The following is a 23,239-nucleotide window of genomic DNA, read 5'->3' on the forward strand; positions in this document are numbered from 1 at the left end:
AGGAAGGGCAGCCAATATTTTGCAAGTTGCTGCAAACTGCTCTAAGATCAGAAGGCATGCAACTTGTTCACTTTGTTTTTCTCCTACTCGCAGCGCACTATTATCTCCAGTTCTGACACTCACTGTAAACTAAAACCACTTTGCTGTCTTGATTCACTCTTTTTAAACACAATAGTGTTTTTTTTTTTAATTCTCTATTCAATGGTCGTGCCAAAGCTTAAGAAAATGATTCAAATCAGGCATTGATTTCCTATGTAGTTATTTCTCTGTTTTGCATATCCAGCCAATTTTCTTACTCAAGTGGCTGTTACTTTTAGAATCTCCAAGCCCCTCTTTTTTATGGTGACACCACCCCTTGTTTTCTCTTCTGTAAGCCTAAGAGAATGATGATGTCATCTTTACTTTTAAACTCCAGAGCAGCCTATCCCAACCATTTTACCTCTGAGGAAACCTTGAATGAATTTTCAGGTCTCATGGAACCCCCTGGTAAAACCGAGTCATTGGGGGAAAGTCCCTTACATTGGTGGCCAGTGAAAAGAATGTCCCTCCTTATAGTGGTAAACAGAATGCCAGCTGAAAAGACGATTTTTTGTCATGCTGCTGGCTCTGCCAAATGGTGTTCGCCCTGGAACCTGCAGACACCACCAAATGGTAGGTAAACTAGTCACTCATCTCAAAAAACCCCCGGTAACCTCTGGTAAAACCCCAGGGTTCCATGAAACTCTGGTTGAGAATGACTACTTTAGAGGAAGACCAGTTACAACAAATGCCTAACATAATTATCTTATAAGATCCTTCATCGACTCGACCACATACTGATATTGAGTCTTTGTTTTTTTTTTTTTTTTTTCCAATAAAGTGCTTTATTGAAGTCAAATGAAAAAGTACAATAACAACAGTAAAATTGCATATCAAGTAAAGCGCCATATAACAGTAGTGAAATGACATACATGCAATAAAACGTGTTACAAAAATATGGCACATACATGTGCAACTTGTATAAACCTAGATGTACATCGAAGCAATCTTAGAGCACATAAGGGGTATGGACCAGAGGGCCCATACCAAGGGCCTAGGCCCAAGATAGGAAAGAGAGACAGATCAGAAGGAAAGGAAAGAAAAAGAAAAGAAAAAAAAGGAAAGTAAAAAAGGGGAAGGGGGTATAGGAAAATTGGGGGGGAGTACACAAAGGAGATGAGTGGACTCAGATCAAGTCAGTAGGTGGTGTCTGACCGCAGATCAGTCGACTAATGAGTAATAAGCTTTGTATAGTTGGCGGATAACGTGAATGCTATCCAGGGTCTCCAGATTTCATGAAAAGCTGTGCAATTTTCTTTTTTGATTGGAACAATTTCTTCCATTTCAAGTATCAGTTTTACTTTGTCTGCCCATTCCTTAATTGAAGGAATGGATTGGGAGTTCCAATACAGAGGAATAATGGCCTTAGCTGCGTTCAGCAGGTGTCTGACCAGGGAATGCTTATACATCTTGTATGAAAGGGTGTTCACATGTAATAGACAAGTCGCTGCATCCAGCAACATAGAAGTGTTTGTTATCGTTCTAATCAGGTGAATGATCTGTTTCCAATATGTTTGGATTTTAGTGCATGACCACCAAATATTGGTAAAGGTCCCTTTTTCCTTTAGGCACCTCCAGCACCTGTCAGAGCTCTGCGGGGACCACGATTTTAGTTTCACAGGTGTCAAATACCACTGAGTCATTATTTTGAACGAAGTTTCTTGAATCTTGGTGCTAAGAGAGCACTTGTGCGTAAATACACAAGCTTTCTCCCAAATCTTTTCAGTGAAAGAGCGGTTTAAGTCTCTCTCCCATAAATTCTTGTAGCCCTCTAGATCCAGGTCAGGGGCATGAGAGATCCATTTATAAGCTTGAGACGTGGTTTTATAGCAGTGTCTTTGGTCCCCGCAAATTTTCTCGAAAGCAGTTGTTGGCTTTGAAAAAAGGGACCTGCGCCTGTTATTCTGAACATAATTGTGTAGTTGTATGTAGTTCCAGTGTGAAATTGTGTAACCCTTAGGTTTGATCTCATTGAACTCCTGTAGGGACAGCAATCTCGAGTTTGTCAGACAATCTTTCACCCGTAACGGAGTGCTGTTCTTTTGTGTATCTGTTAAATGTGCTTTAAACTCCAGTCCAGGAGGAAAATCTGGGTTTCCGGTGATTGGAGTCATAGGGCCAGGATTGGAAACCAATTGGTGTCCCGGAGCTAGTCTTTGTTGTCTCCTGATCATACCCTTTCACAGGTATACCAGATTTTGCTAAAGGAGTCATACCCAGAGCCACCTCCATTCCTTTCCAAATGGGAACAGGAATTACTAGTCTCACTGGAAGACATGGAATGGGACAAAGTATTCACTACCTCTTATAATCTCTTCCCAAGTGCAAAAGCGAAACTACCGTATTTTAGCGAGGTAGTACCGCTGCCCTGCACTTCTCCAAAAAATGTACTCCTCTGTTCCTGACACTTGCTGGTGGTGCATTCAGGCACCTGGCACCATGACCCACATTTGGGGTGCATGCCTGAAAATTTTCCCCATTCTGGGATAAAATTTTACACCTGTTTGATCAAATTGTTGGAGATAAAATTCCCCAAAAAACAGAGATCATGGTATTGTCCATGTTGCCAGGCTCCTGAATTAATTAAACAAATTAGGAAAAGCTTAGTTAGACATTACATCACAGCTGCTCGCTCTGTAAACGCAAGACACCGGCGACAGGTTGAAGCACCACTAATTGCCGACTGGGCTTGCGAAATGGATAAAATTAACCATTTGGAATGTATAATTGCGTGGGAGGAGGATAAAACAGAATCCTGTAAATATATGTGGACAGTGTTATGCCATTTCGGATACTCTTCTGAGTTTGACCCATTCATCTCTTCAAAAGTGTGAAACCTTAGTTGTTCCAGATAACCTCCCATTGGCTTCCCCCACTTCCTTTTTTTTTTCTTTCTTCTTTTCTGTTCTTCTCCCCCTTTTGCTTTCTCACTTTCCTTTTATATCTGCTCTTTCCAAAGTTTCTCCTTATATCCTCACTAAAAGTTTGACCACAATATGTATTACCTACAAGACCATACTTCATGTTATGTATGTTAGGCCAGTAGGCCCCTTCATTTTTCAAGTACCCTTTCCTGTTCAGTTGACAGGGTATCCAACATTGTTTATTTGCTATAAACCACCTGAAAGGGTTTTGATAATATACCTTCAAAACATGCTTCGCTAATGTTGTTTAACGTTATCTTTTGTTTGCATCACACTTCATAATTCAGAGTTGTCAACATGTGAGCATACTTGTCTAAATATGATCTGGCTCTGGTTTTAAAGGCATATATTGAAGACATTTTGCTAATAAAACTTGATTAAACATAATTATCTCATACCATGCATTTACTCATGACATTGACTTATTTTCAAGGTCACTTCCTTTCTCTGGAAACTTCCTTGGTTGGACTACGCGGTGAAAAGGCTCATATAAAAAGCACCACATGGAAGGAGTCAGGAGAAAATTGTACAATGAGCTTCTGGTATTACATGTCGTCAAAAGCTACTGGCCAAATACGAGTCTTTATCAAAGTAAGAATTCCCTCTTTCTACCTTGTGCCATACTGCTAACATGTAGAGGATAATTCCATTCTAATAGAAAAGCAATATATTTTTTAAAATCACAAAATTAACCCATTTAATACTTTAAACTTGCCAAGGAAGAGCAGCTGATATGCTGATACTGCTAGACTTGAGCCTTTTGTGTCTTTGCCAATCCTATCAACTACAGCATGCTGATTACTTAGCACCGATTAACTAGTACATACCCTTTTATCATGGAAGGGGTGCTAATCTTTCCTCTTAAGCTTGCCAAACATGGATCAATATTCATTAGAATTTACAGGAGACCGGCCAAATTTTAAACCATGTATGAGTAAGCTGGTTCTATTGATTAACGTGTGTACAACCAGCCGGTTTTTTCCAAATGATCAGTGCCGCTGGCCAGAAACACTGATCATTGTATTCTGCCGACGGGGAAGGCTCCTCACTAGCAGAATACAATAACTCAGCGGGAAGGATTCCCCCACCCATACTAAATGTGTGGATGGGGAATTGGTTAATTTTGTTTTCATTTAACCCACTGGTTGAATAAAATGCAGGTTGCTTGGTGGAGCCCACAGTGACCCACAGCCTTATGTTTGGTTACCACAGCAGAGGCAGCTCCATGACTGAAGGAAAGCAGTAGAGCTGGTCACATCACTTTTACAGTTCACATTATCAGTCTCTCCTCTTGCCACTTTTGTGTTCTTTTAATTTTTAAAATTCCCCCTTTTTTAAATAGCATTACAAGCACCTATAAAGCACATTGCTGTGTTTTATTAAATGTGTGGTATTTTTTTTTCTCTTAATATGGCCGTTGTAATGCAATACCTTTGCTTTGTAAGTCTGTCCATTACTGCCCAGGCTGTTTCACCAAGCAGGAAGTGGGGTTAAACTCTCCAACAGCAGCACAAACAAATTTTTTTTTTATCGTTTAGTAAGCATCATTAAATTAGCAGTACAACAGAATTAGCACCACTGACCTCCCTCATGTATATAGCTCCCAACTGTCCCTGATTTCGAGGGACTGTCCCTGATTTTGATCAATGTCCCTCCATCCCTCTTTCCTCCTCATTTGTCCCTCATTTTGGTCTGATCTATATACTTGTATATAAAATGCACTTTTTATCTTTAAAGTGATTCACAGAGCTGAACCTTTCATCCAATCTCTAAATTGCTGCATTTGTAAATTTCAAAAACCAGTATAAAGTAATATTAGTGGTAAAAAAGGCACTAGTGGGTTTACTAATGTTTTTTTTTTTTGTACAATTCTATTTTAGTCTAGGTTAACATCTATGCGGCTGCGCTTGATGCGTTTTTTCAGGCACGTTTTGCAGTGCATTTTGCTATTTTAAACCCTAGATTTTTATACGTTTTTGCATGCAGTTTCCATGCATTATGCATTTTACTTTTTTTCTCTTTAACCACTAAAGGATCAGAAGGTTTTACCCCCTTAATGACCAGGCCATTTTTTGCAATTTGGCACTGCGTGATTTTAACTGGTAATTAGTAGTCATGCAATGCTGTACCCAAACAAAATTTATGTCCTTTTTTTCCCACAAATAGAACTTTCTTTTGGTGGTATTTGATCACCTCTGCAATTTTTGTTTTTTTGCGATATAAATGAAAAAATCACTGAACATTTTAAGAAAAAATAAAATTTTCTACTTTTTCTTATAAAAAAAAAAACAATAAACTCAATTTTTGTCATACATTTAGGCCAAAATGTATTTAGCTACATGTCTTTGATGAAAAAAATCTCAATAAGCATATATTTATTGGCTTGCGCAAAAGGTATAGCATCTACAAACTATGGTGTATATACTGGAATTTTCACAGCTTTTACTTTCTGGCTGCCTATTTCATTTCTTGAAGTGCTAAAATGGCAGGGCAGGACAATATCCCCCCAAATTACCCCTTTTTGGAAAGTAGACACACTAAGGAGTTTTCTGAGAGGCATGTGGAGCCCACTGAATATTTAATTTTTTTGTCACAAGTGTTTGAAAAATGACAAAAAAATATACATAAATATTTTTTTACACAAAGTTGTTATTGAAATTATATATTGCTCACACATGCCATGAGTATATGTGGATCACCCCAAAATACATTCTACTGCTTCTCCTGAGTATGGGGATACCCCATGTATGAGACTTTTTGACAATCTAGCTGCATACAGGACCCCGAAAACCAATCACCGCCTTCAGGCTTTCTAAGGGTGTAAATTGTTGAGTTCACTCCTCACTACCTATCACAGTTTTTGGAGGCCATGAAATGATAGATAGCACAAAACCCCCCCAAATGACCCCTTTTCGGACAGCAGACACTCCAAGGTACTTGCTAAGAGGCATGGTGAGTATTTTGCAGCTCTTGTTTGTTTTGGAAAATGAAGAAAGTAAAGGAAATTGTATTTTTTTTCATTGATTTACGTATATATGCTGAGAGCAAACACTGTTGCTGCTAGAATAAACAAATTGGTGCTGCAGCTGATGGGCGTACCTGCAAAGCAAACAATGCTTAACAATAAAACACAGTAACAATAAAACATTACAATATAATAGTATACAGTGCAGTAAAACAGTAGAATGGTGGTATCTGCAAAGAAAACTATGGTTAACAATGAAAACACAGCAATAATAAAACATTACATTATAATAGGATACAGTACAGTAAAACAGTAGAATAGTGGTATCTGCAAAGCAAACTATGGTTAACAATAGAACATTAAAGTATAGCAGTATATTATAAAGTACAGTAAAATACAAATCATTTTTTTATTTTTTTATTAGTAACTTTTTTTGTAGCTGTAAAAAAACTTTACATATTCCAGGCTAGGGTCTCTCAAAATGCAATAGTCATCTAACATCTTTCGTGACCCTGTGTGAAAGTGTGCCCTAGACTGTGCCGTGCTGTACCCTATACTAATACTCAACTAGTGTGTGGAAGCTGCAGAAACAGTCCCCAATGCAGAGACCAGGCTGACCAGGACAGGAGGGACAAAAAAAGTGTGTGTCACACCTATATCCGCATTTTCTAAAAACACAACATTGTTAGAGATTTAAAGTTTAAATTATAAAAGTCTCTGATATATATATATATATATATATATATATATATAAATGTCATAATATAATGATGTTCATTTTGAAGGTGACTTTAAAATGTCTCTTTCAAGGACAGGGAAGCCATTTTGCTATTTTTTATATATTTATTTTTGAATCTTATGTCAGTATGTTGGGGGGAGTTATTTGTCTTAATATAGACTCAAACCAAATATGCAAGAGTGGGTGTTACTTTTATATTTAGAATTACTACCTTCTTGGGACACACTTTTTGCTGACAACGTATTTTCAGTATAAAAGACAACTATATCTACAGATCAAGCAGAGATGAGAAAAGAACATCCTACACTCTGAAGACATGTAACACCTCTCTCTCTCCTTTTGACACGTGAAACCTTTCTGTTTTGTTCTGTTTAGTATGTTTTTCTTTACTCAAGAAAATATACATCTTGCCTAAAGTATCTTGACAGCTGAGAATTCTATTTTGAACCATTTGATGAAGAATGCGAACCTGGATTAAGTATATTACTCTTTGACTCAAGTTAACAATCCTGCTACCATGGGTGAGTTTTTTGTCTGTGTTTCTCACCTCTTGACAGCTTGCGGTTCAGCAAGGAGAAGAAAAAACAAAAAACAAAAGACCCATCTTGTAACACACCGCGTCAAACTACACCTCCGCCGCGTCACTGTGTAGCTCGCTCCTCTCTCTCCTTCCTCTGCTGGGCGGCTTCTTTTTTTTCTCTTTTTTTTTTTCCAGTCTCCACCAGGCGCTGCGTTGTGCGGCGGCTTCTACTCCGACAGGACACAGCCTGAGCTGAGTGTAGTTTGACGCGGTGTGTTACGTGGTGGGGAAGAGAATAAAAAAAGCCCAGCGAGATCCCAGCCGCGAACGAAAGCAGTGACGGAGGAGAGGCAGTGTAACCCGGGTATTGGCCTCTTGGTCATTGCCTCCCGGATACAGGTCCAGAGTGAAGGAACTATCAGTGGATAAAACCGGAACCACAGCGATTCCCATTGTTTGATTGAAAAGGCACCCCAGTGTAAATTACACACGGAGGAAGTGGAAGGGGATTTTTGAATCCATATTTCTGCGCTTTTCATTATTATATCTGGTAAGGGACCATTTTGGGTGGTTCACGCGGAGTGTGTCAGCATCCACGTTTGCAGGGAAACTTATGTTATTTGTGCACACCTTATTTTTCCATCTGGTAAGGAGGAATTTCACCTGGGGGTGGGCGTTATTGCACGGAAGTTGAAGATATTTCTTTGCTGTCGAGCACTTATTTGTTTTACCATTTATGGACACTTAAAGAGATATACACTGGACTTTCTTTGCATACCCCACTCACCTGTTATCCTAATTGCTGTTTTGCATAATTTTGGATTCTTGATATTTGTTTTAGCGCACCTTTTTGATTTCAACACATTTACACATATTCAGGCACTGAATACAGGTAGCAGCTTTAACATATTGCTATCAGCGCACCCTCACCAACTTATTATTATGTATGTATATTTATTTTTAAACCTTATGTCAGTAGGTTGGGTGGATTTATGTGTCTTACTATAGACTCAAACCATATATGCAAGAGTGGGTGTTCCTTTTATATTTTGAATTACTACCTTCTTGGGACACACTTTTTGCTGATATCATCTTTAAATATAGTATAAAAGACAACTATATCTACAGATCAAGCAGAGATGAAAAAAGAACATCCTACACTCTGAAGACACGTAACACCTCTCTCTCTCTCCTTTTGACACGTGAAGCCTTTCTGTTTTGTTCTGTTTGGTATGTTTTGCTTTACTTTAAGAAAAGAAACAACTTTCCTGAAGTATCGTGACAGCTGAGAAGACACACATCTTCTTTGGGGTGCTCTTTGGGTGGGGGTACCAGGGAGGACATCTGAAAAATGCCTCTCATGCAGCCGGCTCACCGTATCTGGATTGTGAATTTGGGCAACAGCATCTTCTGGATACAGAAGGGCTGTGATGAACTCTTCCTGGAATTTTAGGAAGGAATCTCTTCTTCCTGAGGCTTTGTATAGCACATAAGCGCTCAGCAGAGCCAATTGGAATAATAGACATTTTCTTGTACCAGTGTCTGGCCTTATGGGCAATTAAGTACGGCATCATCATCTGGTCATTGAAGTCCACTCCTTCCATGTTAAGGTTGTAATCATGGACACAGAGGGGCTTCTCAACAACACCAGTCGCTGTTGCAATTTGGACTGTCGTATCTGCATGAATGGAGGACAGAACAAAAACATTCAGTGTGTCCCTCCACTTCACTGCAAGAAATGTATTACACTTCAAGCAGGCTCTCTCCCCTCGTCTAAGTTGGGAATCTACAAGCCGTTGGGGGAAGTCCCAGCGATTAGGTTGTATGGTGCCACATGCGCCAATTCCAGAATCAAAAAGGTGACTAAAAAGTGGCATGCTTGTGTAATAATTTTCCACATATAAATGGTACCCCTTTCTGAATAAGGGTAACACCAAGTCTCAAACAATCTTGCCCCTGCTCCCTATGTAGTCTGGGCAGTCGGGGAGCTCCACATTGCTATCTTTTCCTCATAAATCCGCAAACTTCATGTATAGCCTGTTGCCCTTTCACAGAGCTTATACATCTTGACTCCAAATCTGGCACACTTGCTGGAGAGAAACTGTTTGAAAACAAGGTGGCCAGAAAATTTATTCAGGGGCTCATCAACACAGACAGCTTGTTGCAAAATTTTGGTTGAAGGTATTTACAAGGGGCCGAATTTTGTGGAGCTGGTAATATGCAGGGTCACCCTGAGGATGATATTCAGTTCATTGTCATTGAAATGCATGAACCACAAGATTTGCTTGTATCTAGTCCTGGCCATGGCAGCAGAAAACAAGGGCAAATAATGAATTGGGTCAGTGGACCAAAATGACTGCAACTCACACTTTTTAGTAATACTCTTGATGAGGAATAAGCCCAGAAAGGTTTTAAATTCGGAAACAGTGATACGTTTCCATGCAAACTCTCTGACAAGGGTCAAATTTGGATTTGTGGTGGAAAATTGATCTGCAAATAAATTGCTTTGGTCCACAATAGATCTGTACAGATCTTCTGTGAAAAACAGCTAAAAAAAATCAAGGGGAGTGAAATTGGCTGTTTCGACCTGAATTCTGGGTTGGCCATTGAATGAGGGAAGTATGGGCGCTTCAGAAGTGGTGGGCTCCCAATCAGGATTTGCAAGCGCATCAGGAAAGACATTATGGGCTCCACGGTCTGTCTTCGAATTCTTGGTGCCTGCAGGACACTACTTGTGCTAGGCACCACACCAGCTTCAACTGCACTTATAGGCCTCGCCATGTCACCAAGTGTGACTGCAGTGCTGGTTTGAATATAACCAGGATGTACTAGGCCGCTGGTGCCTGCCAGTTCACTAGAAAGTTGAGCGTCGCTAGTACGGACACTCTGCCGCATACCAGAACCCTGCGATTTTTGCAACTCAGCAACAGAACAACGGGTCAGGTACACCTGACCTTAGCAGGAACCACTACTCCATCATCAGAGCTATCTGTCAGGATGCTGCTGCTCCCTATAGGTTTGAATACTGAGCCTGATTCTGACAGTGAGGCTTCCCCATCACTCTCATCTGTCATGCTCAGCATCGTGTAGGCCTCTTCACTAGTGTATCTCTGTTTAGACATTTTGGCCAATACATTTATAAGTACCTAGTGTGACTCACAGGTAAAAAATCACCTGGTTGTCAAAGACTTTTTGAACCGCTACCAAAAAATGTAACTGCTAGTGCTAGCAGAGATCAGGACTGACTCTGCTAACGCTGCGGTTTAGTGTGCTGTGTAATGGAAGTGACAGTAATCTGCTGATACTGCACTACTTGGGGGTTGGGGCTAAACGCAGGTGCTGGCAGGTTTCGGGGCTGATCCTGCTAATGCTGCGTTTTGGGAACACTATACTAAACTATTGGAGATGCTTGTATAGTTCTGATCTGATCAAAGATATTGATCCGTTCAGACACTATACAAGTAATGGAGGTGTTTATCGTGGGTGTATTACTAAATATGCTGCAGGCAGTCTGACCCTGCCCTGGATGGATGCTAACTAATGTTAACGCTAACTGATTTCACCTATGACACTAATACAGTGATCAGAAAAAAGATCTGTACACTATAATAGTGAAACTGTGACAGGGCGATGAAGGGGGTTAACTGGAGGGGATCAGGGGGAAAATCATTATAAGGGGATATGACAAATACCCTAAATCTATCTGAGACTACCACTAAACTTCCACTAACTGCCTCTCACACTAACTTGCGTCACAAGTGACACTAGAACAGTGATCAGTAAATTACCTGTATACTGTATATGGTGACACTGTGACAGGGAGTGAAAGGGTAAACTGGGGGATAATCAGGGGGTGACAAATGTGCCTATGTGTACTGATGTCATTGTAGTGCTTGTGTAATCACTGTCTGATGTTCTCTCCTCTCACGCTGGAACCAAAAAGGGCTCCATGAGAGGAGATTGCATCATTTTCTGTGCCTGTGTTTACAACAAAGGCACAGCACATTCTGGTCAGAACCGATCACCAGGTCCAGGAAAAAAAGCATTGGACTGGACCTGATGACTGATTTATTCTGAGCGGATTCAGCACATTGCGGGGAAGACGGGCGGTTGCGCCCCCTACCCCCACACGCAACCGACATACAGTTACTGATGAAATTATATAGTAAAATATAATAGCTGCGCTCAAACCAATCAAATTATAAATCAAAATATTGCAATACTCTGTGCTAAAAAAGGGTCTGTGTCCACAAACAATAAATACAGAGCAACAATTAATATAATAAACGTGATTGTAGTTAATAAATCTGTGTGCACAAAATTGAATGTTTATCAATAATTCATAAAGGCAAGTGAATATGGATTAAACACAACCATATATCCATAAATCATAAAAAATATAAAATATAAAATATAATATGATAAATAGTCCAGACAAATAAGTGTGTAGGAATCATTGCAAATCATCCAGCATAAATAAGAGTCCTGAATAGTGCTTCTTTCAGTAGAAAAACACCTCCACCAGTTCACAAGGTCACCCAGTGAGTCAGGCTTCTTACCGAAAATGATGGACCCCTAAATTATAAGGGGTCAATAAAGGCCTTTCTCATAAGTATAGACAGGGTTGATGGAATCTCACTATGTCCGTCAGACCAGATCTATATGCATGTATTGAGCAATGAATAAGCACATGGTGTGAAACGCGTTTGCTGCTATCCTGTTTGTCTTGCTACATGTCGATGTTGGACTTTTTGATTTGAAGAAATAAAACTCAAGTTTCTACTTTCCTGAGACTGGAAGTGCCGCTTTCTTTCTACATTCATATGGACTTCTTAGGTTGCGGACCTTGGTGAGCACCCAGTCTTGCAGGACTACTACAGTTTAATTGGGAATCCTACTGGACCAGCTGTCAGCCCTTTGAGCGGTGATTTGTTTCTTTGCTTCGTCAGACCAGATCTTACAGCGGTCACCATATGGTAAATACCAGATATGTTACTCCAATATAGTAGTGCATAAATGAAAAGGAGAACTTTATGGTGCAGTAAGTCGGTATAACAAATGATTTATTAATGATTTATTAATGAAATAAAACTTACAAACAGTTTTCTTTCTTAGAGCAGATCAAACAACAATCCAGTCCCGAACGCCGGGTGAACGCACTTCCGTGTTCCAGCTTGCGTTCCACTCTGGGGCCGGAAATTGCGTGGCTAGGCGTAATGCAATCAGAAGTCATACATACAGTTACGTCAGTTCACACAGCTGAGCCACCTCAGTTACGATTAAGCAAATTTAGTTTGTGAAACCCTTCAACTATTCCTTTTATACCTGTTTGTCCATGATGTCCGTCATGCTGTAAAGAGGTCTCTTATGGAATAAAACATATTGATTATCCTTAAATATTGGAGTGCGGTCACTACCTTCTTGGTGTTTGGATAGCCGATCCACCTTGCCACAGTAAAACTGCGACAGGTGGTCGGCAACTGGTTAAACACACTGTAAACACACTGTATATAGGTGGTTGCTAAGGAGCGGGTCAGGAAGCCAGCCGCAGTGTCCTTGACAACTGATGAGTCATCAGCTGTCAGGGGAGTCAAAGGGCAGGGTCTCTGAGTAATGTCACCGGATGGGCACGCCCCATGGCTAGATAAGAAATGGCAGACAGCGGGAGTTGACACAATGAAGGCAGATTGCAATGGAGGAAGACTGTGTTTGTTATTTTTAGCGATGGTGGATAAGGAAGACTACATTATCGGAGCGAAGAGGGAGAAGAAACCAACAGAGTAAGACGATACACCGGACAGAGAAGATACTACAGTAGAGAGATGAAACATCAAAGAAAGAAGAAACACCAGAGGGAGAAGATACAACCGGAGAAAGAAGAAACACCGGAGGGAGAAGAAACACTGAAGAGAGGAGAAACCTCTGGAAAAAGAAAAGGATGAAGAAACACGGGAGGAAGAAGACACAAATTTTTAAAAAAAGGACTTGTCAAAAACCATCTCTTGTGTTTTGTAACACTATACTTCTTTTTTTGGTGAATAGGTAGGGGTAGGATGTACCCCATACTCATTTACATTGGGGGAATTGGATCTGGGGTCCCCTTGTTAAAGGGGGCTTCCAGATTCCGATAAGCCCCCTGGCCACCGACCCCTACAACAACTGCCCAGGTTTGTCTGGAAGAGGCCCTTGTCTCCATCAACATTGGGACAAGGTGCTTTGCTGTGGATGGCACCCCAAAGCACCCCCCACGTTGAGGGCATGCAGCTTGGTATAGCCCCTTTCCTGGCCTGCTGGGCTTCATGCTTGGATAAGGGTCTGGTATGGATTTTGGGGGGGGACCCCACACCTTTTTTAAAAATATTTTGGCATGGGGGTGTCCCCTCCTAATCTATACCAGACCTGAAAGGGGCTGGTGTGGACCTGGGGGATCTTTACGCTATTCTTTTTTCTACTGAAAAGGCTGGTCTGCATATGGGAGGCTACATAGCAAATCAATAATCTACCTGGCGCATGTGCAAAGGTAAGTACAGGAGCTATGTTATCTTCCACTTATGCTGACCATCCATGCACTGGCCTTTTGAAGTGAAATACTGAGGTATGATTGCTCTGTATGCAAAACTGCACTTTCCACATTATCAGAGCTCTTTGAACTGTCTTTTTGAATAACTTGGATTTTAGTATTCCACAGCAGTATTTTTCTACACGATAAGTTAACAGTTTCTAAATATGCATTAGTCTTTTTCTTCTTGTGAGAACATTGTAAATGCTGAATTTTCATATCCCAAAGCATATTTGCTTTTTGTAATAATGTTTGAGACTAGCAAAGTTGATTGTCATTCTATAGCTGGAAATATAGCTAAAACATATCACAGGAAAGAAAAACTAGATTTGCCGTCTAGTTATTAAATCAGAAAGTAATTGTGCCGGTTTCCTGAGAGGCGTATGTTGGATTAACATGACTAAAAGACTTACCGGCAGATCAAGCTATATTAGCCACTGAAGAAACTAGATTTTTCTCCATCTGGCCCACCGTTGTAGTGTTATTCATGTTATGATTGGACTCTCCTGGGAACACAAGTGATGTGGATCAATAACTGAAATGAGTAACTCTATTGCAAGTGGTTGAGGAGGAACTTTTGAAAAGTCTAGCCACTGTATTTAAACTAAGGCAACTATTATCATGAGTCTTCAAGTGATGGCAAAATCCATAAAGAACTGTAAATCCTTTGAGCACTTAAAGCTACGCGGTTGACTGATTATAGGCTTTAAGATAGTAGTTTCAGTTAAAAGATGTTTTCATGGCCCAAAAATTTTATTCTTTTGTTAAGAGTTTCTGCTGGAAGTAAATTGAGTCGACTGCACAGGTGAGCCACGAGGATTTGTTAAAGAGCAGCCCTGAGTAAATACGTATATAAAATACCTTTAAAGTGGAACTCCCCAATAACTCTTACAAGTCCAAGTATCCTCCATGTGTACAGTTCAACAGTCTCTCACCCCTGAAATCATTGTAATGTGCATACCCATCACATGAGTGGCTATAGGACTAGTAGTTGTGATCCTTAGTACTGATCAAAAAATTATATGGAATTGTGGTCAGGGTCTATTTGTCAAAACACGTGTTGACACAGCAGAAAGACACACTAAATCACATACGCAGGTGTGAGTGGGCTGTTTAAGAGAATGTACTTTATTTTTTTAAATAACAAACATGTCATACATACCTGCTCTGTGCAATGGTTTTGTACAGAGCAGCCTTAATCATCCTCCTCTTTTCCATATGCCACCATAGGTAGCTGCTTACTTACGTCCAGGCTTGATCCATAGCCAGGCTGTGTGTGTTTATTCACAAACAGTCCCACTTCGTTCACCCTCCTCACTGGGTTTGATTGACAGCAGTGGGCATCAAGGACTGTTGCTAATCCCTCCATGTCCAGTGAGAGGAGAGAGAGAGAGAACAGTGATGCTCTTTTTGGGCACAGCGCTGCAGCGAGAAAAGGCTTAGGTAAGTATGTAGGTGGGGCTGGAGGTAATCTGGCAAAAGAAAAGTTTTTTTTTATCTATAATGCAGAGAATGCATTAAAGTATAACTATAACTAAAGGGGAAAAACTTTATTTTTTTTTCAATTTTGGACAAAGTGGAGAAGGACAAGAACTCCTATTAGATTTGTGTTGCTTTGTGTGCCCCCATTAGGGAGATTTACCCTCTCTATTTGTTTTGTCACTGAAAGTGAAAAGTAAAAGAAAATCCCACATTTTGGGTTGTCCCCAGAAAAGTAATACAGATGAATTTTTCAATGGGGACACTAGTTCTGGTGACCTGGGCCAGAGGGATTTCCTCGTAATATTTTGGCTATGGAAGAGGAAATGAAGGTAAATCTCCCCAGTGGGACACATTTGGCACAAAAAACTAACAGAGGTTATATCCCTCACTTACTCTATTCTAACTGAAAAAAAAAGTGTGGTCTATAGTTCTACTGCTACTTTAAAGCTGCCCTCAAAATTACCACTCACCTGCTTGCATTTGGTGAGTGAAAATTAGTGTTGGGTGGGCTCCCTGCCCCCTGGGCCGCTCTGATGCCCTGTAAAAAAGGCTGCACTGCTTCTGCCAGAAGCAATCAGCCAGGAAGCTGTCAGGTGGAGAGCCAGCTGGATCACACAGAGCAGGGATCTCCCACTGTAACTCAGCTTGGAGATGAAATGTCGGTTGAAATTGCTGCTGTCAAACAAAGTCCCACCTTCTGGACCAGCTCCTATAATAGATAGCACACTGGTCAAATGCCGGTCCAGGAGGCAGCACTTTGAAAACTGCCCAAAAAGCCCTGTTGCAGCGGAAGATTCCCACTCTGTGTGATCCGGCTGGCTCTCCTCCTGATTCCTCCCTGCTACAATGATGGGCACTGATGAGGCTGCACTGATGGCCAATGATAGGTTACACTGATGGCCAATAATAGGCTGCATTGATGGGCACCGATAAGGCTGCATTGATGGGCACCGATAAGGCTGCATTGATGGGCACTGATGGGCTGCATTGATGGGCACTAATAGGCTGCGTTGATGTGCACTGATGAGGCTGCATTGATGGGCAATGATGAGGCTGCATTGATTGGCACTTATAGGCTGCATTGATGGGCGTTGATGAGGCTGCACTGATGGCCAATGATAGGTTGCACTAATGGGCAATGATAGGCTGCATTGATGGGCACTTATAAGGCTGCACTGATGAGCACTAAAAAGGCTGCACTCATGGGCACCGAAAAAGCTACATTGATGACCACCGAGGAGGTGGCACTGATAAGCTGCACTGATGGGCTGCACTGATATGCTGCACTGATGGGCACTGATAGGCTGCACTGTTGGGCACTGATGAGGCTGCACTGGTGGCCCCTGATGAGGCTGCACTGAAGGCCACGGATGAGGCAGCAATGATGGGCACTGATAAGCTGCACTGATGGGCAGTGATGGGCACTGATGAGACTAGTTGTGTTACCATTTAGGAGGTTTTCTCTTACTTCCTATCTAGATGATGGATGTTAGACATACCAGAAAGTAAATAGAGATCTCACCACCCAAAGGGCACGCATAATGCTGCAATCATGGAGAGATGCACTAAGCCACTTCATCCAAAACTAATGGCTCGTTTCCACTGAGCTTTCTGGTATGGTTCGGTTCGGTACGGTACGCTATTTATGCCGTTTCCATTATGAATGGTACCCTAATTCTGAACCATACCGTACCACTTTTTTGGTACCCTTTCGTTGGGGTACCAAGCACATTAATACCGTACCAACAGGGTGGAGCTACACTCTGCAGAACTTTGATTGGTTGACAGAGAAGCATCTATCACAGCTTTCCTGCTACACCATGCCTATCTTGAAAGGGTACTATTGGCAGTGGAAACGCAATGTGTACCGTTCTGAACCGTAGCGTACTGAACCGAACCGTACCATACCACTCAGTGGAAACAAGGCATAAATAAACTAAAAAAAATAAAGTTAAAGCTTAACTTTAGTCTCTGTGCAGCCCCCCATCCATGCCGCACAACAAAAAACACCACCCTCCTCCCCTTGAGGCCCCTGCCTGCAGTATGTGATGCTTTTATTGTTGTTACATACCTACCTGATGACTTCTAGATGGTCATGTGACACTGTGGGTCACCTTTAGTCTTCAACTCTGGATGATGCAGTAAGTGGCGCTAATGTGAGAACATTTTCACCAGTCTCTGTATTCATAAACTGTAAGGGCAGAATACCGCGCTCAGGGGGTGGAGCCATGACGCTCTGCACTCACAGGAGTTGATTTACTAAAGGCAAATAGATTATTCACTTTGCAAGGTAAATGGCAATTTGCAAGGGAATTTGCCCTAGAGCTTGGTGAATGAGGTGAAGATATGTTGGATTTTATCACTCATTTGTGTGAAAGCAAATATGCTGTTTTTTTTTTTTTTTCCTTGCATGCCATTGGGTATTCTCTGCAATGTGAAACTTCACCATACAATACTCAGTCTTCCAGGCCGAGTGATGTTTGGTGTCATTTAAGAGTGAAGACATTTTGTGGACAAGAAGAGCTTTTATGGGGAACAGCTGAGGACTTAAGTTAAATATTACAACCACAGTTGTTAAAAACTATTTTAAAACATTAGTATAAGTTAGTCCTGGAAATTATATGGAAAACTCGTAGTTAATACATGTTACATCCCTGTATACACAAGCCATTAGAGCAGCACAACATTATTTCTACGAAGTATACTACATACTGTATAATTCAGGAGAATAGATATAGTAAAGCAGGATGGGATACCGGATGAGATGTGTAGGCCAGAACAGACTGCTTTCTACAGTTTCGTTAATTGCCCACATGACTGTAACAAAACCAATGCATTTTATTTTCTCAAGTCACTGAACGGAGTCACCAAGTCAAATGTTAAATAAATGAAATATGGCTCCATCTTTCAGCCAAATAATAACAGAAACGCTTTACTGAGTTGAACGTTTGTTAAACAGGGTGCTGGCTGAATTTTTTTCATTTCAAACATTTTTGTTGGTTTTAGCTTGGCTTGGTTTTATGTTGACTCCTTGGTTCAAGGATTGGTTTGCAAACAATTTGTGTCAAAAGTATTACAGAATGATACTTCAGCCGAGTGAACGTTTCTGCTGAGGAGGTGATTAGACTATGCCTTGGTGGTCCAGGCTCTTGTTTAAAGGATAGTGAACTTATCTGTTTCTTTTCGCTTCCCAAGATATTTCAGTATATATTTACATATACTGTATATAAATACAGTATCTCACAAAAGTGAGTACACCCCTGACATTTTTGTAAATATTTTATTATATCTTTTCATGTGACAACACTGAAGAAATTACACTTTGCTACAATGTAAAGTAGTGAGTGTACAGCTTGTATAACAGTGTAAATTTGCTGTCCCCTCAAAATAACTTAACACACAGCCATTAATGTCTAAACCGCTGGCAACAAAAGTGAGTACACCCCTAAGTGACAATGTCCAAATTGTGCCCAAAGTGTCAATATTTTGTGTGGCCACCATTATTTCCCAACACTGCCTTAACCCTCTTGGGCATAGAGTTCAACAGAGATTCAGTCCTCTTCTACTCCTCCATGACAACATCATGGAGCTGGTGGATGTTAGAGACCTTACGTTCCTCCACCTTCCGTTTGAGGATGCCCCACAGATGCTCAACAGGGTTTAGGTCTGGAGACATGCTTGGTCAGTCCATCAGCTTTACCCTCAGCTTCTTTAGCAAGGCAGTGGTTGTCTTGGAGGTGTGTTTTGGGTCGTTATCACGTTGGAATACTGCCCTGCGGCCCAGTCACCAAAGGGAGGGGATCATGCTCTGCTTCAGTATGTCACAGTACATGTTGGCATTTATGGTTCCCTCAATGAACTGTAGCTCTCCAGTGCCGACAGCACTTATGCAGCCCCAGACCATGACACTCCCACCACCATGCTTGACAGTAGGCAAGACACACTTTTCTTTGTTCCCCTCACCTGGTTGCCACCACACGCGCTTGACACCATCTGAACCAAATAAGTTTATCTTGGCCTCATCAGACCACAGGACATGGTTCCAGTAATCCATATCCTTAGTCTGCTTGTCTTCAGCAAACTGGTTGTGGGCTTTCTTGTGCATCATCTTTAGAAGAGGCTTCCTTCTGGGATGACAGCCATGCAGACCAATTTGATGCAGTGTGCGGCGTATGGTCTGAACACTGACAGGCTGATCCCTCACCTCTTCAACCTCTGCAGCAATGCTGGCAGCACTCATACGTCTATTTCCCAAAGACAACCTCTGGATATGACACTGAGCATGTGCACACCACCTCTTTGGTCAACCATGGCGAGGCCTGTTCTGAGTGAAACCTGTCCTGTTAAACTGCTGTATGGTCTTGGCCACCGTGCTGCAGCTCAGTTTCAAGGTCTTGGCAATCTTCTTATAGCCTAGGCCATCTTTATGTGCAGCAACAATTTTTTTTTCAGATCTTTAGAGAGTTCTTTGCCATGAGGTGCCATGTTGAACTTCCAGTGACCAGTATGAGAGAGTGATAACACCGAATTTAACATGCTTGCTCCCCATTCACACCTGAGACCTTGTAACACTAACAAGTCACATGACACCGACCCTGCCTGCTGTGAGGGTCTGTCATGAATACACAAGCCTCTCTTCAATACTAAGGGCTCCATATCTCTTGGACTTCAGCTGTCCTCGAGGTCCATACTGGAGGGTGCATTTTCCTGATAAACATCCGTTGGATCATAATCCTGATATGATATTTGGTGGCTGTGACTCACCAAGCAGATGGTTCTCTAAAACCCCTGAAGAAGAAGTCTTGAATCTTCGAAATGCATTGGAGGAGAATTTCATAGGTAATTACAGGCTTATTGGAGCCTTGACTTGAAGTGATACTGAGGCTTAGTCCTGAGGCCAGCATTGTGCTCATAGATGTCAAGCTTCAGGCCTTTGAACTGGAAAGGGGCAACTTTGGAAGAGGTCTTGTACTGTTGACATCAGGCTATTGACCAAAGACCGCGAGGGGGACTGTTTGTGAACTTTGCTGGAGATATGAGTTTGTGCATCTGACTGACCTTTGTAATGAGGGTCGGTCTTATCTGGTAAGAGGCTCTGACACTTGGGTGCTGTTGTTGGTGGTGGTCCCTGGATGAAACACTACTGTCAAGATGTGTTGATCACTGGTCTCTGTACTCACCCTTGTTTGTGGACACTATAAGGACTATATATGTCATATGTATAAGCGCTACACCTATTGTTTGCTATTTTTTAATCTGTTATTCAGGATTTGTGTCAGCTGCTGATATTGCATGTGGATATATTGAGGTTGGCACAGTATATTACCATCATTGCATATCTATTATATAGCTTTAGCTTGAATAGGTTTTGGTAAATAATTGAAAAAAAAAACTAAAATGGTGTATACAGTGGGTACGGAAAGTATTCAGACCCCCTTAAATTTTTCACTCTTTGTTATATTGCAGCCATTTGCTAAAATCATTTAGGTTCATTCTTCTTCCTCATGAATGTACACATAGCACCCCATACTGACAGAAAAACACAGAATTGTTGACATTGTTGCAGATTTATTAAAAAAGAAAAACTGAAATATCACATGGTCCTAAGTATTCAGACCCTTTGCTCAGTATTTAGTAGAAGCCCCCTTTTGATCTAATACAGCCAGGAGTCTTTTTGGGAAAGATGCAACAAGTCTTTCACACCTGGATTTGGGGATCCTCTGCCATTCCTCCTTGCAGATCCTCTCCAGTTCTGTCAGGTTGGATGGTAAACGTTGGTGGACAGCCATTTTTAGGTCTCTCCAGAGATGCTCAATTGGGTTTAAGTCAGGGCTCTGGCTGGGCCATTCAAGAACAGTCACGGAGTTGTTGTGAAGCCAATCCTTCGTTATTTTAGCTGTGTGCTTAGGGTCATTGTCTTGTTGGAAGGTAAACCTTCGGCCCAGTCTGAGGTCCAGAGCACTCTGGAGAAGGTTTTTGTCCAGGATATCCCTGTACTTGGCCGCATTCATCTTTCCCTCCATATTTATGTCCATAAATATTGGGACATCGACACAATTCTAATCTTTTTGGCTCTATACACCACCACAATGGATTTGAAATGAAACAAACAAGATGTGATTTAACTCCAGACTTTCAGCTTTAATTTGCGGGTATTTACATCCAAATCAGGTGAAAGGTGTAGGAATTACAACAGTTTGTATATGTGCCTCCCACTTTTTAAGGGACCAAAAGTAATGGGACAATTGGCTGCTCAGCTGTTCCATGGCCAGGTGTGTGTTATTCCCTCATTATCCCATTTACAAGAAGCAGATAAAAGGTCCAGAGTTCATTTCAAGTGTGCTATTTGCATTTGGAATCTGTTGCTGTCAACTCTCAATATGAGATCCAAAGAGCTGTCACTATCAGTGAAGCAAGCCATCATTAGGCTGAAAAAACAAAACAAACCCATCAGAGAGATAGAAAAAACATTAGGTGTGGCCAAATCAACTGTTTGGAACATCCTTAAAAAAGAAATAACGCACCAGTGAGCTCAGCAACACCAAAAAACCCAGAAGACCACGGAAAACAACTGTGGTGGATGACCGAAGAATTCTTTCCCTGGTAAAGAAAACACCCTTCACAACAGTTGGCCAGATCAAGAACACTCTCCAGGAGGTAGGTGTATGCGTGTCAAAGTCAACAATCAAGAGAAGACTTCACCAGAGTGAATACGGTGGGTTCACCACAAGATGTAAACCATTGGTGAGCCTCAAAAACAGGAAGGCCAGATTAAAGTTTGCCAAATAACATCTAAAAAAGCCTTCACAGTTCTGGAACAACATCCTATGGACAGATGAGACCAAGATCAACTTGTACCAGAGTGATGGGAAGAGAAGAAGATGGAGAAGGAAAGGAACTGCTCATGATCCAAAGCATACCACCTCATCAGTGAAGCATGGTGGTGGTAGTGTCATGGCGTGGGCGTGTATGGCTGCCAATGGAACTGGTTCTCTTGTATTTATTGATGATGTGACTGCTGATAAAAGCAGCAGGATGAATTCTGAAGTGTTTCGGGCAATATTATTTGCTCATATTCAGCCAAATGCTTCAGAACTCATTGGACAGCGCTTCACAGTGCAGATGGACAATGACCCGAAGCATACTGTGAAAGCAACCAAAGAGTTTTTTAAGGGAAAGAAGTGGAATGTTATGCAATGGTCAAGTCAATCACCTGACCTGAATCCGATTGAGCATGGTTGCACTTGCATTGTACTTGCTGAAGACAAAACTGAAGGGAAATGCCCCAAGAATAAGCAGGAACTGAAGACAGTTGCAGTAGAGGCCTGGCAGAGCATCACCAGGGATGAAACCCAGTGCCTGGTAATGTCTATGCATTCCAGACTTCAGGCTGTAATTGACTGCAAAGGATTTGCAACCAAGTATTAAAAAGTTAAAGTCTGATTTATGATTGTTAATCTGTCCCATTACTTTTGGTCCCTTAAAAAGTGGAAGGCACATATACAAACTGTTGTAATTCCTACACTGTTCACTTGATTTGGATCTAAATGCCCTCAAATTAAAGCTGAAAGTCTGCAGTTAAAGCACATCTTGCTTGTTTCATTTCAAATCCATAATGGTGGTGTATAGAGCCAAAAAGATTAGAATTGTGTCAATGTCCCAATATTTATGGACCTGACTGTATATATATATATATATATATATATATATATATATATATATATATATATATATATATAAAGGTGTGCCTTAGGCTGGCCACAATAAAGGTCACTCTAAGGGCCGGTTCACACTATTGCGAGTGCGGCAATCGCATGTAATTTGGAGCGCACTGCTCCTTTATTACATGCAATCGGATGTGCGGATGCAAATTCAGCCATACACTTTGTATGACTGAATTCGCACTGCACCCGCACAAAAGACGCACAGGACCCTTTTTTCCAGCCGCATCAGGATCGGATCGCACAGTGGT

General features: G+C 41.3%; 1 protein-coding gene across 1 annotated transcript in view; it reads left to right on the plus strand.

The window, feature by feature from the left end:
* Positions 1-23,239, plus strand: part of MALRD1 (MAM and LDL receptor class A domain containing 1) — a 558,112-nt gene that overhangs the window by 272,896 nt on the left and 261,977 nt on the right. Inside the window, exon 22 of the mRNA XM_082259425.1 lies at positions 3,436-3,593. Coding sequence (XP_082115551.1) covers positions 3,436-3,593 — 158 coding nt within the window. The remainder of the gene's footprint in view (positions 1-3,435; positions 3,594-23,239) is intronic.

The sequence above is a fragment of the Pelophylax lessonae genome (assembly GCF_965119305.1).
Source record: "Pelophylax lessonae genome assembly, chromosome: 5".
NCBI classification, from domain to species: domain Eukaryota; kingdom Metazoa; phylum Chordata; class Amphibia; order Anura; family Ranidae; genus Pelophylax; species Pelophylax lessonae.